Source organism: Bombyx mandarina, chromosome A1 (assembly GCF_030267445.1).
Source record: "Bombyx mandarina strain Sakado chromosome A1, ASM3026744v2".
Lineage (NCBI taxonomy): Eukaryota > Metazoa > Arthropoda > Insecta > Lepidoptera > Bombycidae > Bombyx > Bombyx mandarina.
In genome coordinates this window covers 9382298-9406609 of record NC_143234.1, presented here as the reverse complement: position 1 = coordinate 9406609, position 24312 = coordinate 9382298, and the positions used below count along the sequence as shown (strand labels likewise).

At 38.8% G+C, this 24312-nt stretch overlaps 2 protein-coding genes across 2 annotated transcripts; both read right to left on the bottom strand.

Moving 5' to 3' along the window:
- Positions 1-160: 160 nt before the first annotated feature.
- On the bottom strand, positions 161-17513 carry LOC114253447 (uncharacterized). Its single transcript, XM_089739581.1, has 14 exons — positions 17100-17513; positions 15679-15829; positions 15078-15203; positions 13960-14124; positions 9240-10326; positions 8369-8506; positions 6835-7023; positions 3389-3544; positions 2707-2824; positions 2463-2604; positions 1715-2391; positions 959-1228; positions 796-842; positions 161-664 (listed from the first exon to the last, which is right to left on the bottom strand). The coding sequence occupies exons 1-14, from the start codon at positions 17190-17192 to the stop codon at positions 553-555; spliced, it is 3471 nt and encodes a 1156-aa protein (XP_089595707.1). The 5' UTR covers positions 17193-17513; the 3' UTR covers positions 161-552.
- Positions 17514-21043: 3530 nt separating this feature from the next.
- On the bottom strand, positions 21044-24007 carry LOC114253611 (uncharacterized). The gene is made up of 6 exons (XM_089739591.1): positions 23758-24007; positions 23295-23464; positions 22981-23165; positions 22180-22474; positions 21443-21544; positions 21044-21154 (listed from the first exon to the last, which is right to left on the bottom strand). Exons 1-6 carry the CDS (start codon positions 23847-23849, stop codon positions 21060-21062), a joined length of 939 nt encoding a protein of 312 aa, XP_089595717.1. The 5' UTR covers positions 23850-24007; the 3' UTR covers positions 21044-21059.
- Positions 24008-24312: the final 305 nt, after the last annotated feature.

The window sequence follows — 24312 nt, the reverse complement described above, 5'->3', positions numbered from 1 at the left end:
CCGCCTCCCCCTCCCCTGTCTCTAGTAGTGCACTGTACTGTACTCATCCCACCTGGAGGGTCTGTGCGAGAGGTCCGGGTGGCCCGCGCGCTCAGTGAGCTGGTCGCGGCGCCAGTCACACTTGATCTCCCCCCGCCTCCCCCTCCCCTGTCTCTACTAGTGCACTGTACTGTACTCACCCCACCTGGAGGGTCTGTGCGAGAGGTCCGGGTGGCCCGCGCGCTCAGTGAGCTGGTCGCGGCGCCAGTCACACTTGATCTCCCCCCGCCTCCCCCTCCCCTGTCTCTACTAGTGCACTGTACTGTACTCACCCCACCTGGAGGGTCTGTGCGAGAGGTCCGGGTGGCCCGCGCGCTCAGTGAGCTGGTCGCGGCGCCAGTCACACTTGATCTCCCCCCGCCTCCCCCTCCCCTGTCTCTACTAGTGCACTGTACTGTACTCACCCCACCTGGAGGGTCTGTGCGAGAGGTCCGGGTGGCCCGCGCGCTCAGTGAGCTGGTCGCGGCGCCAGTCACACTTGATCTCCCCCCGCCTCCCCCTCCCCTGTCTCTACTAGTGCACTGTACTGTACTCACCCCACCTGGAGGGTCTGTGCGAGAGGTCCGGGTGGCCCGCGCGCTCAGTGAGCTGGTCGCGGCGCCAGTCACACTTGATCTCCCCCCGCCTCCCCCTCCCCTGTCTCTACTAGTGCACTGTACTGTACTCACCCCACCTGGAGGGTCTGTGCGAGAGGTCCGGGTGGCCCGCGCGCTCATTGAGCTGGTCGCGGCGCCAGTCACACTTGATCTCCCCCGCCTCCCGCCCACCACCGTCTCTATCCGCTGCGACAGCCCCGCGCTTTCCTGACAACATACAAACAAATTCTTGATTGCAATAAATATATATCCTGTAAGTTTGCCCCGCCGCGCTGATGAGACACAGCTCTTACTATTCGCGGAGAGCACAGACTGCAGCTGACCTTGGACACATCGCTCTGGTACGCCATTGCCATTTGCTCCAACATTTCGTAATTCCCTTCATCGTAGCCAGCGAACTTATCGTCGGGCAGCCGCTCCCCGCGGACATCATAGTTAGCGAATCTATCAGCGGTGTTGTCCGTGGACAACGATTGATGGACTTTAATTTTTTCGCCCAGGTTAGAAGGTCTCTTCGCCGTGGCCTGTTTCGAGTTGGCGAGTCGCGGGTCGCGGGGCGGCGAGGGGTGGTGCGGTGGATCGATCTTCATTTCCTGTAAACGGAATATTCATGTATATTGTTACATTAGACCAGTGTTTCCCAACCTTTTTTGTGCCATGCCCCACTGTAACGTTTCAAAATTTTTTATACCCCCGATACATAAATTTTAACATAAAAAAATTGATTATTGATTATGATTATGATGATGATTACTGATGATTGATTAAGAAACATAAATGATAGGTTTTGTGAAGAAATCACTATGAAATTGTTATCAACATATTATTATAGTAAAAAACTGAAATTCAAATTATAAAATAAATTTAATACAGATTTTCTATATTAATTTACTGCGATTGCCCATCTTAATTATCAAATTGTCCACTTGTGGGGCGTGGGCCCCACATTGGGAAACACCGCATTGGACAGAGCACAGTGGGTGGGGACTTCCCGCTACTACTACTCGGGAGAGTCCCTATCGTTTGCTCGCGTCATACTTTAAGATCTGTAAAACAACAGAATATGATTCTAATGTTACCTCCGCCTTCTCTTCAGGTTTCTCTTCTGAGCAAATTTCAATTTCCTTCACAGCTTTCACTTCCACTTTTTCCACTTTCTCTTTTTCTATCTTTTCAACAACCTCTTCAATCTTTTCCACTATCTCTTCCTCTAAATTTTCTTTTTGATCTTCTACTTTCTCGAGAACCTCTTCGTGCGGGCTTGCTGTTTCTACTACAGCTTCTGTATTATTATCTAATTCTTCCTGTCCTGAAGCCTGAAGCCCGGCTGCCTTGTCCTCGGCACTGTGAGGTGCGGGGAGGGGTGGCGGGGGGAGCTCCAGCTCTCTCTTGATGTGCAAGTTGTTTCCCACGAAGTCGCTCTGCAGCTCCTTGACGTTGATGATCTCCCGCGGTTTCTTGCGCGGCGAGAAGGTCTCGTCGTCCGTCATCCTCTCAGTTTTGATGTTGTTGAGAATGTTGACGTCGAAGAGCTCGTCGCTGCGCGCGGACGAGCTGGACTGCTTCCGTTTCTTCTTCCCTTGGGACTTCTTTTTCTTTTTCCTGGCGTCGGAGTCCGAGTCGGAGTCGCTGGAGGTGTCGGAGCTGGTGGAGGAGCTGCTGCTGGACGACGCCGCCTTGGAGCGTTTCTTCTTGCGGTGCTTGCGTTTCTTTTGGAGCTTTTTCTTTTTACGTTTCTTGTCTTTCTTCTTTTTTTCTGCGAAAGGGAATTCGGATTAGTAACTCTCGAACTACTACAATAAACAAACAGCACGTGAGGTGGCGTACCTCTCTCATTTTCCTCGTCCTCTTCAGATTCATCGCTGATCTTCGCTTTCTTCCTTTTCTTCTGTTTTTCTTTTAACTTCTTCAAATATTTCTTTCCTAACTTCTTCCGTTTCAATAGCTTTAATTTTTCTTTCTTATTCTCCTGCGAACAATGCAGAAGAGATAATAAAATTGGCCGTTTAAGTCCGATCTATGAGCACCTTCTGATTATATTGATTTTCTGCGTTCCTATTAAGTCCCCTACCTTCTTCTTGAGAGACTTCTTCCGCCTGGCGGCCTGGTCGTCGCTGTCGGTGACGGAGGTCGTCGAGTGCTTCCTTTTACGCGTCTTCACCTTTTCTTTGTCGAATTTAATTTTTTTGCTGAAACCAAGCAATGATGTTGTAGACCCTTACTTCTTTTTTACTTCCCAAGGGTTCATAGGGGACTCTATGGGGGTCTACGTTGGCTTGGCAAAAAAAAGGGTTCACAATTCGTAAGCGGTGTCCACGAATTTGTTTTTGCTTTCAATAGTAAATTTAGCTGTCAATCCATCAAGTATATCTCTCCCATTCAAATTATAACTATTTTGTGATTGTCGTTGTAAAGTTACGTTATTAATGTTTAATTTTAACTATATTATTACGGCTGTCATTATATTACAAACGAGATAAGTTTTATTATCTTTACTAGGAGGTCACAGCTCACCTGATGTCAAGTGGTTACTGGAGCCCATAGACATCTACAATGCGCCAACCACCTTGAGATATAAGTTCTAAGGTCTCAAGTACAACGGCTGCCCCACCCTTCAAATCGAAACGCGTTACTGCTTCACGGCAGAAATAGGCGGGGCGGTGGTACCTACCCGCGCGGACTCACAAGAGATCCTACCACCAGTAATTACTGTAATCACGTATATAGAGAGTGAATTTAGATATATGAGTAACCTTTTCGGCGGCTGGTCGTCTACGTCAGACTCCTGGCTCCACCCCTCGCTGTTGAGGCGCGGCTTCTTCTTCTTGTCATCGGCGGCGACGGGCGTGGTGCTGCGGGGCGCGTCCGCTTTCTGCTCAGACACGTCCGACAGCACCGCTTGCATGAACCTGATCAAATAATTACAAACATTAACTGGAAGATAACCATCATCATCAGCCTGCGGCAGTCCACTGCTGGACCTATGGCCTATGCCTAAAGCTCGCCACTGAACCTGATCTTCGGTTCTACGCATCCAGTCACTTTTTTTTTTCTACCTAAGCTGACGGTCTAGAGCAGTCTTTCCCAAAGTGGGCGATAACGCCCCCTTGTGGGTACTGCAGGCCTAAAAGGGGGCGGTAAGAGACCCGGAAAAAATGGGGACGTTGTGTAGAGGCTTGGGAGGCGATTTGTAATTTCATCTAGGAGGACCCTTAGACACCGACTGAGCTCTCACTATAGTGGTTTTTTAGTAGGTGAAAAAATGGGGACGCTAAAAAATAATTTATTCTCAAAGTGGGCAGTAGACAAAATAAGTTTGGGAGCCCCTGGTCTAGAGAGACCATATCAGCATAACGTTAACTAGTAGGTGAGCTCACGGGGCTCAAACCTGACGACGTTGCCAACAAGAGCCGTGCTTCGCAGAATCTACCGCCGGATCCGAAGCGCGCCTCACTGAGAAGATCCGGCAAGGAACTCAGTAGGCTGTGTCTGTGGGCTAATTTACTCGCCGAGCACTTCGTCGCGAGCGACGGGTTTGACGAGAGCGATGACCGGTGCTCGAGGTACCTAAAAGCACCGTTAGTGGATCGGGAGGATCCGAAATGACGTGACCAGTGACTGCCTTGTGCAGGTGGTCGCTCTATCTATCAGGAGGCCGTCCTGCACTACGTGTGCCGGTTCGCAGTCTCCACTCCAGAACACGTTACCCCAACGGTTATCGGTTCTGCAACATAACTATACTTGAGACGTTAGAACTTATATCTCAAGATGGGTGGCGCATTTACGTCGTAGATGTCTATGGGTTCCAGTAACCACTTAACACCAGGTGGGCTGTGAGCTCGTCCACCCATCAAAGCAATAAAAATAAAAAAAGTGACCAGCCCACTGCCACTTCAGCTTACTGACTCTGCATGCTATATCAATCACCTTGGTTTTTGCACACAATAATAAACTAATTGAAATGTATGTTTCCTAATGAAGTCGGTTTTTAGAATAATACAATCGGTTGGTAGAATCGCTCAATCATTCGTATCATCCAACGAAACCTCGCATCCCCAGTTCTTGGTAAATGTAAGATCCGTGCATTTCTCCCTGCACATTCATGATTTTGCAACAACAAAACAAAGTTGAACAAAAAGAAATGGTTGAAAAACCAAAATGTTATTTATATATATAAATAATATATTATTCAAGTATATTATTCACTATAGTTATTTTTAATAATAATCATCATCATCGCTTTTTAAGATGATGACATCATCAGTAGCATAATGAAAATGGAGCCTTTGCCTCCAGACAGAATTAGCCTGTGACATGACTCCTTTCATCATTCTTGTCACACGGTCTTTTAATTAATCATGCCTATTTTTTCTACGAACTAAATACAATACCTCTGACGTGTTTAGATTTTTAAACTGATTAATAAACCTTAAAATTGTATAGATTGTTCAATTTGTTTTTAAGGGATTTTATGACTTGGTTAAGACCTTGAGGTTAAGTCTTATTTTAATTTTAATTTTAAAAAATTATATGAATACTGATATTATGAAATGGAATGAAGTTAATTAATATGTAACATTGCATGAAATGAAATGATATGAAAACGAAATGAAATGATATGGGATGAAATATAATCTCAGTAAAATGGTGGTCATCACTGATACTTTTTCAGTGGAATTTTTGGAGGATCCCGAGAAGTTACGTTCAGCGGCTTTGATTGTTTTTCCCACATTTGTACACTTTCACAGATACTAAACAGTTAATAAACCACCGTTGTTACGCATTTAAACTTCAAGAAACACGAAATAGACAAAATAAAACAGATCACACAGCTTCACTTCTCGCGTTCCCGCTAAAATGTCCAATAACAAAATTAATTTTTTTAAGGGATTTTATGACCTGGTAACTGAGACCTTTAAGTGATATCTTATTTTAATTTATATTCATATTTTTATGAAAATGATATTATGGAGTGAAATGAAATAAAAATGATTAATTTGAGACATTAATCAGCTGGGATGAAATTAAATGAAATGAAATGAGATGATATGGGATGAAATATAATCTCAGTAAAACGGTGGTCATTTACTAAGATTTTTTCAGTGGACTTTTTGGAGGATCCCGAGAAGTTACGTCAAGCGACTTTGTTTCATTTTCCCACATTTGGGCACTTTCACAGATATTAAACAGTTAATAAACCACCATTATTACACATTTAAACCCGAAGAAACACTAAATAGACAAAATAAAACAAATCACACAACTTCACTCCTCGCGTTCCCGCCAAAAAGTCCTAACAAAATTGACCTTTGAGTGGTACACAGAGTATATCAAAATACAGGCTATAGTATATATTTAAATAAAGCCAATCAATGATGCGGTCATTTGAGAACCACGGTCAAATATATTTGATTAAAATATTGGTTATTAGAGATTAGAGATTAGATGTTTTTTTAAATTGATTTTTATAGTTAGCTAGCCTAGTTCCCGAAATGGTTTTTCAATTAAGATATTCAACTAAACACTTTTTAACAATGTTTAATGTATGCTCCTTCTTTTATTTTGATCACAAATGACGTCATACGTGATAAATTTGCAGCTTGGCTGGATTCGATGGACGGTTTCAAGAATGGAAGACTAATTAAATTTAATGATTAAAATATTATGTGTTATATTAAGTCTGGCTATCCACAGCTTACAGCAGCCGCGGTCCCCGCTGCGTACACTTGTCGTACTGGTCACCACTATCTCGAACTCAATTTTCCATCCAACCCAAATCATGTTGATCCATTAACAGAGCTCCGTTGAAATAACGAATTTGAAAAGAGCATTAAAACTTTTTTTTTATTGCTTAGATGGGTGGACGAGCTCACAGCCCACCTGGTGTTAAGTGGTTGCTGGAGCCCATAGACATCTACAACGTAAATGCGCCACCCACTTTGGGATATAAGTTCTAGGATCTCCAGTATTAGCTTAAAACCTAAACGCTTTACTGCTTCACGACTTAAATAGGCGGGGCGGTGGTACCTACCCGCGCGGACTCACAAGAGGTCCTACCACCAGTAAAAACTGCAAATAGTTGTTTCTGAGACTCTCTGACCACCTTGAGGGATTCTCCCGGCACACAGGGCTGCGCAGAGGTCATACCTGAGACTCTACCTCCGGCCTAGTGTTGTATGTAACATAAAGTACAAGTTACCTCTGATACTCCCGGTCGAGGTACACGGTCTCGGTGCGCTGCGGGGTGTGGGGGGCCGGCTGCTCCTCCGACTCCCAGTCGTCGCAGGGGGCGCGGGGGGCGCGCGGCACGGGGGGCGGTGGGGAGGCCGCGGGGGGTCGCAGGGGAGGGTACCACTCGCGCGACGAGGGACACGGGAAATCGGATATTCTGGAAATTGTAATAAAGAGCTTTAATTCATATCTTTAAATTAAATTTCCTTTAGAGCTATAGTAGAATTATTTTGTCCGTGCAGTTTGGGTCATAAATAATCGGAGCAGTGAGGCGAGTCAAATCAAATCAAAGTTTTATTCAACATAAATGAAAGTACATACTTGTTGAACGTCAAAAGAACTACCGCCAATTCACAAGAATTAGCCTCCGTCCTGAGAAGAATTGGCAAGAAACTCAACGGGCATGTCTTTTTTTTTTTTTTTTTCAATATTAGATTGTTTTTTTTGTAATATTAGATTTTTTTTTATGTATTCATTTTTACAATAAGTAATTATAACATAACAATTTTACAATATTGAAATGCCCGGAGCGAGCAACTCATTCCCACTTTGTGCAATCTTCTAGATAATCATTGACTTTATAGTAAGCTTTATTGCACAGATGTTCTTTAATAGTTTTATTAAACTTTTGTATATGTAGGTTCTGAACATCTTGTGGGATTTTGTTGTACAGGCGCACAGTATTTCGCTCTCTCTTCCACTCACGAGGACGGGCATAGTGATGCGCATTATTGTTGTCGATAAGCGTTATCGACAGTGTATTTAGTTTTGTCATTTGTTAGTGAGTTTGGTTAGTGATAAAAATGAAAGAAAAATCACTAATCGAACACTTACACCACATATCGCCGCAGCAAGTTAACGAGAACTTTTTGTAACTTTTCGGGATCTATTTTCATTTCAGTGAAAATTTTGAACACATTACTGATAACAACACGTGCTCGTGCTGGTATATTTTTGCTAACAGGGAAATTATTATTTTTAAATTAATTCTGCCGTTTTGATACAAAACAAAGGATTAGCCATTGTGTCACTAAATAATTTCAGAGAGCGAATGCACAAAAACACATTTTTCTTCGACATAATGTACTATAATTTGCAGGAAAGTAAAAATGACTAATAACATAACAATGTCTTGTCACCACCCTTCGTATACCGCCGCGCCGCCGTGTACCTGCCTTCGATGACTCATTTGTTTTTATCGATAACGGCGTTGCGCCCGCGCAACATGCTCACCGCCCTAGCCAGGTTATGTTTTATGACCCAAACTGCACCGACAAAATAATTCTACTATAGCTACTAAAAGGAGGGCATTGTGAGTCCGCACGAGTGCGGCGAAGCAGTCATACTAAGAAACTTAGAAACGTACTTTTGAACTTCACACCCCGTATTTGCAAGTGTTTTATAAAATACTATTGAAAAACTTCAAACGGGCCGGCTATAAGGATGTTGTAACCCAGAAAGAGTAATGAGTAAGTTCAATAGGTATGAAGCATGACGCTCACTGGTCGCAGCCGTACACGCGGTCCACCAGCGACATCTTGCACGTCTCCAGCTCCTCGTACACCACGGCGCGGTCCTTCACGCAGCGACACGTCTTCGGGTTCTCAGCGAACCACACTTTAGGCACGGCATGGGTTTCTCTGTAAACATATATTGAATAAAAATAAAAATGAATTGCTGTTCGTTAGTCTCGCTAAAACTCGAGAACGGCTGGACCGATTTGGCTAATTTTGGTCTTGAATTATTCGTGGAAGTCCAGAGAAGGTTTAAAAGGTGGATAAATATGAAAATGCTCGGAATTCAATAAAAATAACAAATTTATTTTTCCTTTGACGTGTCCCCCGTCGGACGGATTCCTTTTGTTTGTTTTAAGTTTATTTTATACAAAAGTTGGCGTCTTTTACGTATCGATTGAGGCACTACGACGTCTGCCGGGTCAGCTAGTATTGAATAAAACTTTTAAGTAAGAATTTAAAAAAAAAACTGTCTGTCGGTTAAGGTGGTCTAAGTACTTTTTTTTCTTTTCTTAGATGGTTGGACGAGCTCACAGCCCACCTGGTGTTAAGTGGTTACTGAAGCCCATAGACATCTATAACGTAAATGAGCCACCCACCTTAAGATGTAATTTCTAAGGTCTCATGTATAATTACAACGGCGGCCCCACCCTTCAAACCGAAACGCATTACTGCTGCACGGCAGAAATAGGCGGGGTGGTGGTACCTACCCGCGTGCGGACTCATAAGAGGTCCTACCACCAATGAAATACATACAGTGTACAGTTCAGTACATATATCAACACGAGCACCACGTCCTCGGAGACCACAAACATGTCCATGTCGTAATTACTAATTAAAAGTTGGACATAAATCTCACTTGTAACATTTATCCTTGTCGTGTCGGAACAACAGCGGCTGACAGATCTTCAGCACGAAGCTCCAGACCTCGAGGGAGTCGACTGTCGATTTGGACATGTTGTTTTCAGCTTCTTCGAAGTCCTTGTCCAGGGACATGCGGTAGGACCTGGAGCTCTCCGTGGACCGGTAGCCAGACTCCGTGGACCTATAGCCGGACTCCATCGACTTGAAGCTGTCGGAGAAGTCGCTCCGTTGGCTGGCGCCGGAGTCCTTGACCTCGGGGGTCACGGACCGGTTGGCCCTCGGGCTCTCGTCGTCTTTGGGCGATATTTCGTACTCGACCAGGCCTTTGTCCTGGATGGAGTCTTCGTTGATCTCCTCGTCCTGTATCTCGTTGATGACCGACTGCAGGAAGGACTCGTCGTTCGCCCCGTCCTTAGTGACTTCGTCGTCGTATAAGTTAAGTCTGATCGGACTTTTGTCTGTCCTGGTCGCGGTCGGCTTGGAAAACTTTTCCAATTCGATTTGTTCGTCGAAGATATCGAGCGCCTCCTCGTTGGGATCGATTTCGTATTCGAAAGAATCGATAACTGGTTTTAGCTTCCCTATTTTCTTAGTACCGGTCTTGGGGGTTTCTTGTTGTGAAGTCTTTTGGATGCTCTCCTTCAATTGTTCCACTGGATCCTCGGGTTTTGGAGTAGAATCACTGGATTTAGGTTTCGGCTTCTCGTCTACTTTAGGACTTACAATCTTATCTTCGTTGTCCAGGGACCAGCTATCGCACACGAGATAATCGTTAAGATTAACATCAGTCTCCTTCTGACCTTTCTCTTTCTTCACGCTTTCTTTTTTATCTCCACTTTTAGGTCTCTCCTCCCTGTATTTGTCATGTTTCTTGCTGGATCTCTTATCGAACTTGTCACTTCTTCTGTCTTTAGTCTTGCTGCGATCGTCTGGTCTTTTTTCTTTTTCACGAGGATCATCCTTCTTCCTTTGGAACGGGTTGTCGTAGCCAGGTAACAATTTCTGATAGTCAAACTTGAATGGTTTACCTTCGGCTTTAGCCTTCTTCGCTTCTTGAATTATTTCATCCACTTTTGCTGGATCTGTAAGATTTACATAAGTTACCTTAACATTGATACATTCTTGACATATTCTAAAGAAGTCTCCCTTCTATAAATCTTTTTGAAGTAAAACTTCACTCAACTGTTATCTACGATCAATCTAAATTAATAAATTATAAAGCTAAAATAAAAATTACAAACAGTGAATTTATGCTCTACTATTGCGTATTATTTTCATCTATCTACCTTACCTGACTCGTTGACAAATAAAAGTGTAACAGCATTAATAAAGAAATGTTTATTTAATAAACAACAAAGCAAAAGAAAACATTTTCGCTCTATCTACCTGCTATTCTATATCTAACTATATTCTACTCCAAAAACTACAATTACTATTGAATCACTACGAAGACTCACTGAAGTGTGCGATGCACGTGCATATTCCTTGAAGCGACACGTGCCGCCATCGAGAGCGTACCGGAGACGTGCATTTAGTGCGAGCTACACACATAACACGTGCAAGCGGGAAACAAGCATTAAGCAAGGAAAAATGGGGAATTGTGAAAAATAAAATATATATAAATAAGCCCTTTTCTGAATTTAAGTTTCTAAACTGTTTGTCTTTGTATTATCTACAAAACACTTCTTTTGTTAAGTGTATATCAAACTACATATCATTCTTCATTATTTTTATCAGTCATTGATTTATGGATTGAGTTCATTTATACTAATATTACGTAATATATTATTTTTAAACCCTTTACTAAACATAAACCATTGCTACATGGTCCATGTATTGATAATACCGACACAGTGTTGTGCTAATAATGATCTTTTTCTATGGGTAGTAATATTAACATCAGTGTCATAGCATACTGAGACAACTGCTGACTTGGTAATATATTTAGGTCACGCCTATTTCTGGAGGGGAGCAACTATGCTTTCGGATTGGAAATAATAGTCAATTGGGATGCAATTGGGATTCAATGCAATTGGGATTTCAAATTTATGTATCAAAGTCGGTATCATTGACATGCATCTTTGGCTCTGTAACGATCAACATCAATAAGTGTCCCATGAGCTCCTCTAAGCACTTATTTTTATTCCAGAAAAACCAGACGATGAACTTTTTTTTTTTTTTTTATTGCTTAGATTGGTGGACGAGCTCACAGCCCACCTTGTGTTAAGTGGTTACTGGAGCCCATAGACATCTACAACGTAAATGCGCCACCCACCTTGAGATATAAGTTCTAAGGTCTCAGTATAGTTACAACGGCTACCCCACCCTTCAAACCGAAACGCATTACTGCTTCACGGCAGAAATAGGCAGGGCGGTGGTACCTACCCGTGCGGACTCACAATAGGTCCTACCACCAGTGATTACGCAAATTATAATTTTGCGGGTTTGATTTTTATTACACGATGTTATTCCTTCACCGTGGAAGTCAATCGTGAACATTTGTTAAGTACGTATTTCATTCGAAAAATTGGTACCCGCCTGCGAGATTCGAACACCGGTGCATCGCAACAACGAATGCACCGGACGTCTTATCCTTTAGGCCACGACGACTTCAAAAAAAACGAACTTGGTTGACATTTGAACAAATACATATATGTGGTAAATAAATGTTTTTTTTAATACTTAGAGGGGTGGACGAGCTCACAGCCCACCTGATGTTAAGTGGTTACTGGAGCCCATAGACATCTACAACGAAAATGCGCTACCCACCTTGAGATATAAGTTCTAAGGTCTCAGTATAGTTACAACGGCTGCCCCAACTTTCAAACCGAAACGCATGCTTCACGGCAGAAATAAGCAGGCTGGTGGTACCTACCCGTGCGGACTCACAAGAGGTCCTACCACCAGTAAAAATAATGTTAATACAAGCAAAATGCCAACAAAAAATATTTGTAAGTTTGTTTTAATGTTTGTTACAAAAAGGCGCATGAATGAATGAACAATATGCATTCGCAAAACTAGACAAGCATTAATGATATTATAAGACATAATTAGATGCAAGTGACAACTTTGATGATAAAAATTGTGTTTCGTTAAGAGTTCAGTTTTTTGTAAAAAAACTTATAATTTTAAAATATCATCATTGTCAAACCAAAATCTGCTGTGTGCACTTTTTGAGATTTTTACTTTTTGACCTTTTCGTATAGTTCACAGCCCTATCTACCGTATAAAAAAAAAACTGTTATGTGTCTATAGCGTTAATATTTGAGTCGTCTATTATCAAAGGCGGCAATCTGTACATTTGGACAAAAATTTTTTATTGATATGTCAATACAGATTTATTTGAATATAATCGTCTCCTTCAAAGAATACGGTTCAAAACCTGCATTAAATAAAGGTTAATAGTTAACCTGTTATTTATCTAAGATGTCGTTCCGAAGAGTTTTGTGACTGCCAATGGAATACAAAGTCAATAATTCGTTTTTCTGATTTACCAATCATTGTCCAAAAGTCAGATTGCCGCCTTTGATAATAGTCGACTCATTTATCTACAGCTTTCACTTGATATAGTTCTTAAAAATTCACCTTCATATAAAATTTTATACGTAAATTTTTTTTACTCGTTAATTCAAAATAGAATTTTTGCACATAGCAGACTTTGGTTTGACAGCGACGATGATATACCGATTTTCATAAAGACAAGATATGACATGACAAAGTTACATTAACCTATAGCTGGATGCGAGCCAACAATACGTAAATTCCGCCGCCTGAAGCTATGATGAGGGTCGGAGTCTTGTGTATCAGCTGCCTCACCCATAAGTTTGGAAGTGTGAGGGTTAAAACAGTACTTGGCAGGGCGGTGGAATCTAAACTTTTGGGCTTACAATACCTTACCACCAGCGCATACATTTACGTACTAGTTAGAATCGTGAGAGGGGGAGGGGGAGAGGGGGGTCTTGCTCTTACCCTGTTCATTTTATTACACATAAGTAATATTACTTTCTCGCATTGGAAATATTGTTTACATCGGCTTTGAACAAAAAAAATGACCAAACTTGAACAAAACATAACTTTGTCATACCATTTCTTTTTAGAACTGCGACTCTTTGTCAATCGGTATTTAGAATTTTCGACATTAAATAAATTAATTTTTTTAAAGGAAATATAACATTTATTTTTAATTTGAATTTGTATATTAAAATGAAAATGAGACCAATTTTGTTATTTAGATACATTAATATTATAATTTTGGTTTCTTTATTAGGAACAGTTCGAGTATGTGTCATAGAGATCCTAGTTTAGCCTTTTGGCATCCGAAGCCCCACTTCTCCAGTACTGAACATGAAAACAACCTACACTTGTAGTAACTTCATCGTTGATTGAAATCATATTACGGAAATGTATATTTTTTTTGCTTAGATGGGTGGACGAGCTCACAGCCCACCAGGTGTTAAGTGGAGCCCATAGACATCTACAAAGTAAATGCGCCACCCACCTTGAGATATCAGTTCTAAGGTCTCAAGTATAGTTACAGCGGCTGCCCCGCCCTTCAAACTGAAACGCATTACTGCTCACGGCAAAAATAGCCAGTGGTGGTACCTACCCGCGCGGATTCACAAGAGGTCCTACCACCAGTTATTACGTGTATGTTGTAAGTCAAGCAAAACCATAAAAAGAATACCATGGATTCATAAAGAAATCAGATAACTTACCTATAAATGATTTGATTGGGGGCATAGCTTTAGTTGGCATGGCCTTGTCATTGTTAGAGCTGGGACAGATGAGGCCGAGGGGAATACCAAGCTCCACTAATTCCATCTTCCTCTTCATGTCTTCGATCTCTGACAGTGTCTTCTTTTGTTGGTCCATGTGCTCCGCTGAGGAAACATTATAAATTTACTAGCGGACCTGGCAGACTTCGTACTGCCTCAATCAATAAATAAAAGAAAGATTTTCAAATTTATCTACCTTTTAAACCATCTCTGGACTTCCACAAATAATTCAAGACCAAAATTGGCCAAATCGGTCCAGCCCTTCTCGAGTTTTAGCGAGACTAACGAACAGCAATTCTTTTTATATATATAGATTGATGGTGGCTAAATAAAATAGTTGAGATACCCATTACCGTATCATCTTGACATGATCAAGATAGAGCGCTTGAAACAGTCCTTTTCAGGTCCAGATATTATTTCTACATGCCAATTTAAAGTTTTGTACTCAAGAAAACAGGTTTCAATATTCCATTCTACACTACATTTTTTTCTGTTTTGCATCTATACGTAAGGTTTCGAAACTTCGATTTGTCAATGACTCAATAGACTCAACTAAATATAGTTGAACCAGAAACATTTTATGTATCTACATATTACAAAATTTTTTTCCTACCTAAGCTGGGAACCTTGGAGGGTTATGTAGGCGTTACCGAGCGAGGCGTTACTAACATTAGCCCTAGCAAGAGCAGTGCTTTGCAGAATTTACCACCGGATCGGAAACGCGACCCACTGAGAAGATCCGGCGAGAAACTCAGTGGGCTGTGTCTGTGGGTTAATTTATTCGCCGAACCCTTGGTCGCAAGCGACGAGAACAGGGCCCAGAGTTTCGGTCTCAACGAGCAGGATTGTTATGTAATATAGAATTAAATGTCAGCCTAATATAAATATTATTTCTGTGGTTTTTGCACAGATATATTGAATTTTGGCTACACAGGGGTTACAGGGTGGAACAGGAAATTAAAAAAGTTTGTATTATTGTGAGATACTGTGATGTGTACATGCAACTTCTTCATCAAGAAGCGCTATACTATAGCATATCTGGAACTATTGTAACACACCCTGTATAAGTTTTCTGATGTATCCAGGTTTAGGGGGTTTTGGAGGTTTTTTCTGTTCTGCTGCGGGATCTTCAGGTTTTGCTGTTACTTTCACACTACTCAACTTCCCGATGTACACTGTAGGACCTGAAATAATTTATTTTTTTCAGATTATCTTCCTATTTATTAGCAAATGAGATCCCAAACTACCCTCCCCCTGTTGAACTGTGGTCATTGAACCATTAAACTTTCAGGAAGCGTCAGTGGTTAAAAATGACAATATATTATCTACCCATGGGCCAAATGAAAAAAGAAAGCTTATTTGAAAAGATATTCAGGCTATACTAAATCAGGTTGACTATGATAAATAACACATAATAATATGTAGTATACAATAAGGCCGAGAACACTAATTTAGAACAAGAATGCAAAAGTTATTGTAAAGAATATGACATTTACTGAAATGGATCGTATAGTATTTGATTTAGCACACCTGGACTCCATCTGGGAAGTATTTCCTTTAAAATGCAGACTATATAAAGTTGTAATGCACTATGATCAATTTCTTAAACTAAAAATTCACACACCGAAAATATATATGCATATCTTCTGTAGAACTTACCTCCAGCATTTACAGCTTTCGGCACTGGCATTGTCGAAAGAGGCGTCTTTTTTTGCATAATTGAGAATGCACGAAGTCGTTTCTTGGCATTCTCAACGCCTTTCGGCGTCGGAGCCGGTAGACTTGGAGATGGTAGAGGAGAGAATGCATTCTGTCAATAAACAATTACAATGAATCGTTTTATATGTTCTAAAACAGTTTGCTACATGAGTACCTATCTAGTAATATTTTTACAATTCAATAATGTCATCAAAAACTGCTAAGAAGCCATAATTACAGAAATAATATAAAGATATTAACAGAGAGCTTTCATTGTTAATAGTTTCTATGACTCACGAAACAGATTAACCCGGCCCCAAATTCGGATTCCCTGTGTTATAGGTACCAGAAACCGATATAGATACATAAATACATTTAAATATATGCATATATAGATACATAGATACATTTAAATATATGCATATATAGATACAAAAATACATTTAAATATATTCATATATACATAATAACCAGACAAAGAACAATCCAATCTGTTCAAGGTTGAATGAATTTTCATATATTCTATACTTAACATATTGAACACCACATGAAAAATTTCGTATTTTCATTCAGGTCACAGTGCTCACCGGTGAGCCTTATCTTATTCAATTGTTAGGGCCATGAGGGTCATCCGTGAGCCACATGAGGCTTCCAACATAAACGCTTCCTACAAGCCATAGATTGCAGCTATCGCATAAACAAAACGCATATAGAAGTTGTTTAGCCCTTTAGTCAAAACAAACTCCTTAGTTTTCAAATCCAATAGAAAGTTGTAGTTTTTATCAAGATTATAGCCTTTTAAAATATCTTAAAAACTAAACAATAAAAGTCGCTAATTTTTATCTTCACTTCAAATTATCGCATTTTATAAATTTTTCAATAAAAATCTCAAGTTGATAAAATTATTGATTTTGGCTCGGCCTGAATGGTATAGTACACTAAGCCCACTGGTGGGCCACATGACGTTCAACATGTTAATCATTGCAATCTCCAAATGCTAAAAACAAAAACTCTGATTGCTCAACCAGAAAATCAAATATAGGCCCAATGGTATATTGTTTGTTACTAATGACTTGAACAATAAGACAATATGATTAATTAAATCGAGAAGTTTATATCAATATTTTTGCAACTTTGCAGGAGATCCATTTATAGTTTAGAATTTGAAAAAAATATATAACAAAATCTTATTCAGCTATTCTAACTTTCAGGTTATAACAAAAAGAATGTATCGCGCGAAAATTAAAAATAATTAATTAATCTATAGGAAACTCTTAAATTTCTAAATTAAATTTTATATTAGGGGGCTTTTTATGACGATAGGAAGAGGTTGTATCCGTAATTTTGATTTTGCAATATCATATTTGTAATGGTTAAATTACCTTTTCAAAGCCAGAAGTAGATCCGCTACCAACAGAGGCCGGGCTATCGGAGCTCTGGGACCCCGTCCCGGTCTTATAACCACTTATATCCATCTATAAAGTTTGACCTAACAAGTTAAATAACATGTTTTCAGTGATTGTTTAAATATCGCATAAAGACACAGTATACAAAATTTTGTATATTACACGGATGAAGCTTATTAAATATACAATTTATCTTCATTGAATAATAAAAATACATGCACTGTAAGTGTGTACTACGTAATATTATAAAATTTCAATTAAATTTAGATGTTATTCGCAACATTTGCATTGTTTTAAAATACAAATTTTCTTCTGAAATGTCAAATTGGCTGGCAAAAGTGGCAAAGGCAAACTAGCCTGTATGTGTAGCCATAACAGACGACACTGGCAGAAATTGCTGAAAGTATCCGCAGATTGCCATAAAAAAAAAGCCTGTATGTCTTATTTATCTACAGTGAAGAATCGAAACGATATCTTTTAGGGGAAGAGGGAAAAAAATGTTATGCTGTGTTAATATGTGTATATATCTATGACTACTTTACCATTTAATATCGCACCTTATTCCACTTTTTATAAGCGACGCGACGTTTCAAATAGTATCGGTACCAGGAATCCCACACAGATATGAAATCAAAAACTGAACCTCCTGTGTTGAACCTCCTACGAGATCCACACGCCTATAGTAGAATTATTTTGTCCGTGCAGCTTGAGTCATAAAACATAGCCCGGCTAGGGCGGTGAGCATATTGTGCGGGCGTAACGCCATTATGGATAAAAAGAAATGAGTCATCGAAGACAGGTACACGGCGGCGGGGTGGTATACGAAGGGTGGTGAGACATTGTTATGTTAAGAGTCATTTGTACTTACCTGCAAATTATAGTACATTATGTCGAAGAGTAATGTGTTTTTATGCATTGGTTCTCTGAATTTCTTTATTGACACAATGGCTACTGCTTTGTTTTGTATCAAAACGGCAGAATTTATTCAAAACAATATTTGCACGTGTTGTTATCAAGAATGTGTTAAAAGTTTTCACTGAAATAAGAATAAGTCCCGAAAAGTTACAAAGTGTTAATTTCTGCCGTTCTCGTTAACTTTCTTTCGATTAGGGATTTATTCTTTCATTTTTATCACTAACCCACAAAATGACAAAACTAAATACACTATCGATAACGCTTATCGACAACAATAATGCGCATCACTATACCCGTCCATAAGGCTCATGAGTGTAAGAGAGAGCGAAATACTCGCTTCACAGCTCCGATTTTTTATGACCCAAGCTGCACGGACAAAATAATTCTACTATAGGGGGCGTTCGAGGTATATGGGACTTGAAGATCTGCATATCTTGAGAGCAGACTGCGCGCCCAAGGATGTTTTAGGGCCTTGCCGCATTAGGGACTCCTCTGCACTCTTACAGCCGACGTCCGACCCCCTTCTGGGGTCAGAGTCCGATCAGAGTAGGGGGATTCCCGCGGTCAATAAAAGAGGCCCTAGCATCACTCAGTATTACAAAAGAAGTAAATGTATTATTAATACAGAATAATACACATACGCAAGATTCTTAAATAATCAAACAGATGACACAATCCTGTTAAAAAGACCAGTGCGGCAACAGAAACATCATCAACAAGACAAATGTATGATTTCTTTTCCCTACCTCTGCTATCAGCCAAAGGGGCTATTCCAGCTTCTCGCGGACGGGTAGCTCGACGGTGAGCTCACGGGCTCAACCTGATAGAATTTGTTAACGCCCCCTAGCAAGAAGTGCTTCGTAGAATCTACCTCGAAATCATAATCGCGATCTACTGAGAACATAGATTATACACTTAATATATTTGACTGAGAAGATCCGTTCGACGAGGACGGTGACTGGTGCTTGAAGAGCATAAAAGCAACGAGAGTGGATCCTGGGGATCGGATAAGACATGTTTCAGGCGGCGTCAGCTTTGTGTTGCTCCATCGCGTCGATCGGGTATGTAATTAGCGGCGGCCACGATAAGAGGGTTATCGCGTCGCGCCGATTTCAAAGTAGCGTTCTGACGCTTCATTTAGATATTTACACATCGGTTCTATGTTTAGGTCGTCGTGAAGATCGACATTCCTCACGAACCACGGTGCTCCGACGGCTATCCCGCTAAAGCGGGATAGTATAACGGAACCTGCATGCATGCGGACCGCGTGAGCGAATACTACACTTGCAGACTTAAATGACGGGACGTATGCTAGTTTCGTATTATTCTTTTTTCAATTTGTACGCTTAACCGCCTCGATCATTAAAACTTAGATCTTATTTAATAAATTTGAGGGATTTTGTGACCTGGTAACTGAGACCTTTAAGTCATGTATTATATTAATTTATATTCATATTTTTATGAAAAATGACATTATGGAGTGAAATGAAATGAAGATGATTAATTTGAAACATTAATCAACTGGGATGAAGTTAAATGAAATGAAATGAATTATTTAATAAATAAACGGTACAGACCATAGATAATATTTATATTTGACACTTAACTTGTGGCGGGTTTTTTTTCGCTTTGGATTAAAACCATAGACCTATATAGTAGGGACACGACATATTGTTCTATACGTACAATTGCTTATATAAATAGCACCCATTTTGAAGGCACACACATAAACATATATCTATCTCGTTCTTACTCAGCACTTTAACTCGCAGGAAAACAATATAACAGTATTTCAGTGCGTACATAAAATGAAACATGAATATACGTAAATGTCTCCGTCTCCGTCTAATGAGGCCGAAAATCCGCCATGTTTAGCGCACCAAATGTCATTGTCACGTCAGTTCGGTCGTCTGTTTTGGGTTGTACATTATTTATTGACTTTGATATCGATTTAATATCATTGCTTATATAAAATTTCTGATTTTATCATGCTTAAAACATACAAAAATAATAATTAAAACATATTTTATAGGATCTCAAGAAAGTCGATGCCCCAAAACTATTGGTATCTATATATATTTAAATTCATTATGGAGCCCTCATCCGAAAAATCGGACACCATTTTTCGGTCGGAATCTATTGATCATGACACTAATCATAAATACCTCTTTAAAATATGTCATCAAAACATATTTAGACATTCTGTTTAGATATTTCGGGAAAAAGGCTACCGACAAAATCTCTTCGGAACGATTTAAATAAAATAGTTTTATTCCGCAGTGAGTAAAACACTATTGTAAATTCGTTAAATATTTAATAATTAAGTGATTTTAGAGAGGAAGTCATAAGGAATGACGTTTGTAATTTTATTAACGAATAAATGTTCTGTAGGTGTTTTTTTTTATCAGGCGGTCCCTTAATAAGTTTAAAATTTGAATCACTCTCAAGCGAAAGTGATTCAAATGGTGCGGCGCACCTTCCTTGAGGTGCGCTGCGGTAGTGTGTTACGGACTTAAGAGTCAGCAAAACAATTAAAATAGATTGTAATAGTCTAAGAAAAACGTACTCAAAATACGAGAACATTCAGCATGCTAGAAATGGGCAGATGGCACTGTACTACGCCATATCTTTATGTTTTGCGGCAAACGACAGCTTTATAAAATCAGTGTAGCAAATTTTAAAAATCGTCATATCGTTTACTTGGCAAATTTGAAGCACGAACTCGTCTTAGATTTCACATAATATCTAAATCACATCATCTTTGCACATAACAATATACTTACTTCCTATTATAGTATAAATTCTACAAATACATTCATATTCAACAATATTTAAAATAAAATGAGCCAAGAACGTTTATCGATAAAACCTACTAACATTAAAATCTTCTGGGCAGCACTAAAACCGCCATGTTTTGTGGCCAGATGACGTCACAGTGGCACGAATTTGTTGTTGACGTTTCATTTCCATAGGTTTCCTAGTTCAGTGATTAAAACACAGAGCTAATTAAATCTATTTATTCTATAAACTGTACAAAGTTTTCTGGTTATTCATATCTATCACGAGCATGGAGAGGTCGTCGCTCAATTTCATTTGTATTGTGGGTTGTGCTGTATCTGTAAACACAAATATATTTATTTAATAAGCATTTAAAAATCTAAATTTAGATGATAAAAATGATTTTGTGTATCAATAACTTCTAGATGCATTACGTTGTATTTTATTTTAGTTGTACTTCTTAGACACAGTACAGTATGTAGAGTAACAATATATAACAATAATAATAACCAAGCTCCTCATATAACAAAAACACACAAACTCTAGTACTCAGTAGGTACTACAAGAATCACACAAAAACCATAAAATCACTATGGAGTTACAAAATATCCACTTTTCAAACATACCTTCAGCGTTAGGAACATAAAAAACTGGAACTTCATGTTTAATTTCCATAGCACTGTTATTAGCTTCATTGACGTCCGCAAACACTACCTCTGGTATTTCATCTGTCAGACACAATAACGATTTAACATAGGGTTCTTTAAATTGGAATAAATAGAACATTAAAAAGTGTACAATAGGTCCTAGGCTGTGAATAACATGTTGCCATTACTTCAAAGAACAGGATGATATGTGTTTTAAGACAATAGTTTATCAGTTAGATCTTGCCCAAACATTTCAATTAAATATTTGGAAGTGATAAATTTCTAGCAGAATAACATTTGTAAAGATTGTTGTCAATTTTTTCTCCGACATTCACTGCTAGTCATAGGTCTCCTCCAAGGTATGCCACAACTAGCAGTCTTGCACTGCTTCTGTCTAGTTGACAATTATACAGTATGATACATTAATTTATACACTATCTATTCATAGTTAAATTGATTAGATTAAATTAAAAAAGAATTATTAATACCTATTTTTACAATTTTTTATGTTTGACAAGAGGTAAATCTGTTCTTAAATATAAAAAAATAATTTGTAAAAATATTTTTTTTTATTATTGCCAAAGTGGCAATTAATTTTGTGGTAGTGTTAATTTAAATTTTTATAAGTTCAGAAGGAGCCAAAATATAAAAGAATGTTTTGAAAATTATCATTCGACAATTTATGATTAATTATTCTCAAACACTAAAGCCCTTACCTCTAACACCAGATGCTGCAACTTCTATCTTCTGCTTTTTCATAGGCCTCTCAGCTTCACTTCCTCGCTTTTTACCGATTCTGCTCTTTTTCACCTTCTTTTGCTCCTGCTGACGGTTCAGCATCATTGACACTTCATTCCTTATATCATTCTTCACATCATCCGACAAGTCCACACCACTATCATATTTCTTGACATACTTGGTTATGGGCTCATCATCGCTGCTGTCAGGATCGTTCAGGGATTCTTGTCTGAATACATTCTGTAAGTTCTGTATTCTGTCTTGAATCGTTTTCTGCAGTTTTCGACAAATTTATTGATTACTTTTTTAAAATTTGTACTATACAATTATTTGTATACAGATAACCTTTCTATAACACGGTAGAAACGTTCCTATAAAGTCCTGTGTTGTGCAAAACCGTGTTAAATAAGACTAGGAGCCAGTACAAAAAGGAGAGTAATTATTCTGAATAAAACATCTCAACTATGCCTATATATTTTTTTTAACTATTATACATAAAAAAATAAGCAGCAAAATTTCAGTTATTGTCATATATTGTGTATTCATAATACTTAATATAATCTTCTAAATTATTTTAAACAAAAAAGTTCATTATCTGTTGTAGAAGTACTGTGATAAAAGAGGGCTTTGTGGGTTTTTTCTTTTCGTATTAGAGTAGAGCAGTTTTGTACAATACCGTGTTATAGGAGAATTATTGCAAATAGTCACAAGGGAAATTGACGCCAGATCTGCAGTATACTCAGCTAAATTTTTTAATAATTAATTAAACTGAAACTTACAAATTTGAGAGGCTTTGGTATCCTGATCATATAATGATTGGGATGCTCCTCTAGGACCTCACAAGTGGAACACAAATCATAATCGGGGCATGTGAGACACTTATAACGGAAACCGTATACTGGTTTCTTACATCCATTGCATACTATGTTTTCATGGTGTAGTTCTTCTTCACTACTTCCGGTTTCTGTAAATTGTTAATGGATGAATGAATAATAATCCAGCATGGAGCATCAAGGTTGGTGTTCATCTAAGTACTACTAATCAATGCCATTTAAGTAAGTGCCAGTAATTTTTAATGTTTGGAATGTCCTACCTCCATCTTCCCCTGGTAAATGGAGACTTGGTACAGCATCAGAGTGCAAGTGTTTGTTCTTTATACTGGACTGAGCGAAATGTCTGGAACACACCCTATATCTCAGGCGGACATCGGGTTTCTTTTCCAGTAGATCTAGTCTATTTGCTAGTTTCAACCATTCCTTTTGTCTGGAACAAGTAAGAAATGTATATACTGTATATTTTTCTTTTTCTATAGCCCACAGGCCAAGGAAATATCTCTAAGCCATGTTACGGTCAATTTGTGTTAAAATATGAAGAAAAAAAAAGGCTAAACACATACGTAAAAATATTTTAAATTCGACAGTTTAGGAAAACAGAGTAAGCACGACTGTATTTGTATAGAAAAACTTGGTATGACTGTTCATTTAATTTTATGGGTCTTATTAGTTGATTAGGTATCTCGATTAGAAACAATGTATAAAAATAGAGAAAATTCAAACCTCTCCTCTTCTTTTGGTAAACAATAATAATTTAAAAGTTTATAATTTCTACTGTTTCTTCCGCAACCCGATACACAGCAATAATTAACCATTATGTTTTATAGCAATTTACATCGTAAGTTGTGAAATAGTTTCCTCTTTGCTTCAATACCTAAATAAAACAAATATTTTTGTTGATTTAAGGATTTTTGACAACAAATTCAAAACAATTACATCATAGATAGTTAGTAGTTTTATTCTTTCAAGTGGAAAGGCAAAGATGTCATTCCATACATCTTAATCTTTTATATATATTTTTTATATGAAAAATGAGATGAGATGATATGGGATGAAATATAATCTCAGTAAAATGGTGGTCATTTACTGAGATTTTTTCAGTAAACTTTTTGGAGGATCCCGAGAAGTTACGTTCAGCAGCTTTGTTTCATTTTCTCACATTTGTGCACTTTCATAAATACTAAACAGTTCATAAATCCCCGTTATTTAATTAGTTTTGGTAATTTTGGTTCCCGACTCGGTTATTTTGATGTAGCCGGTTACCTTCATAAAATTTAA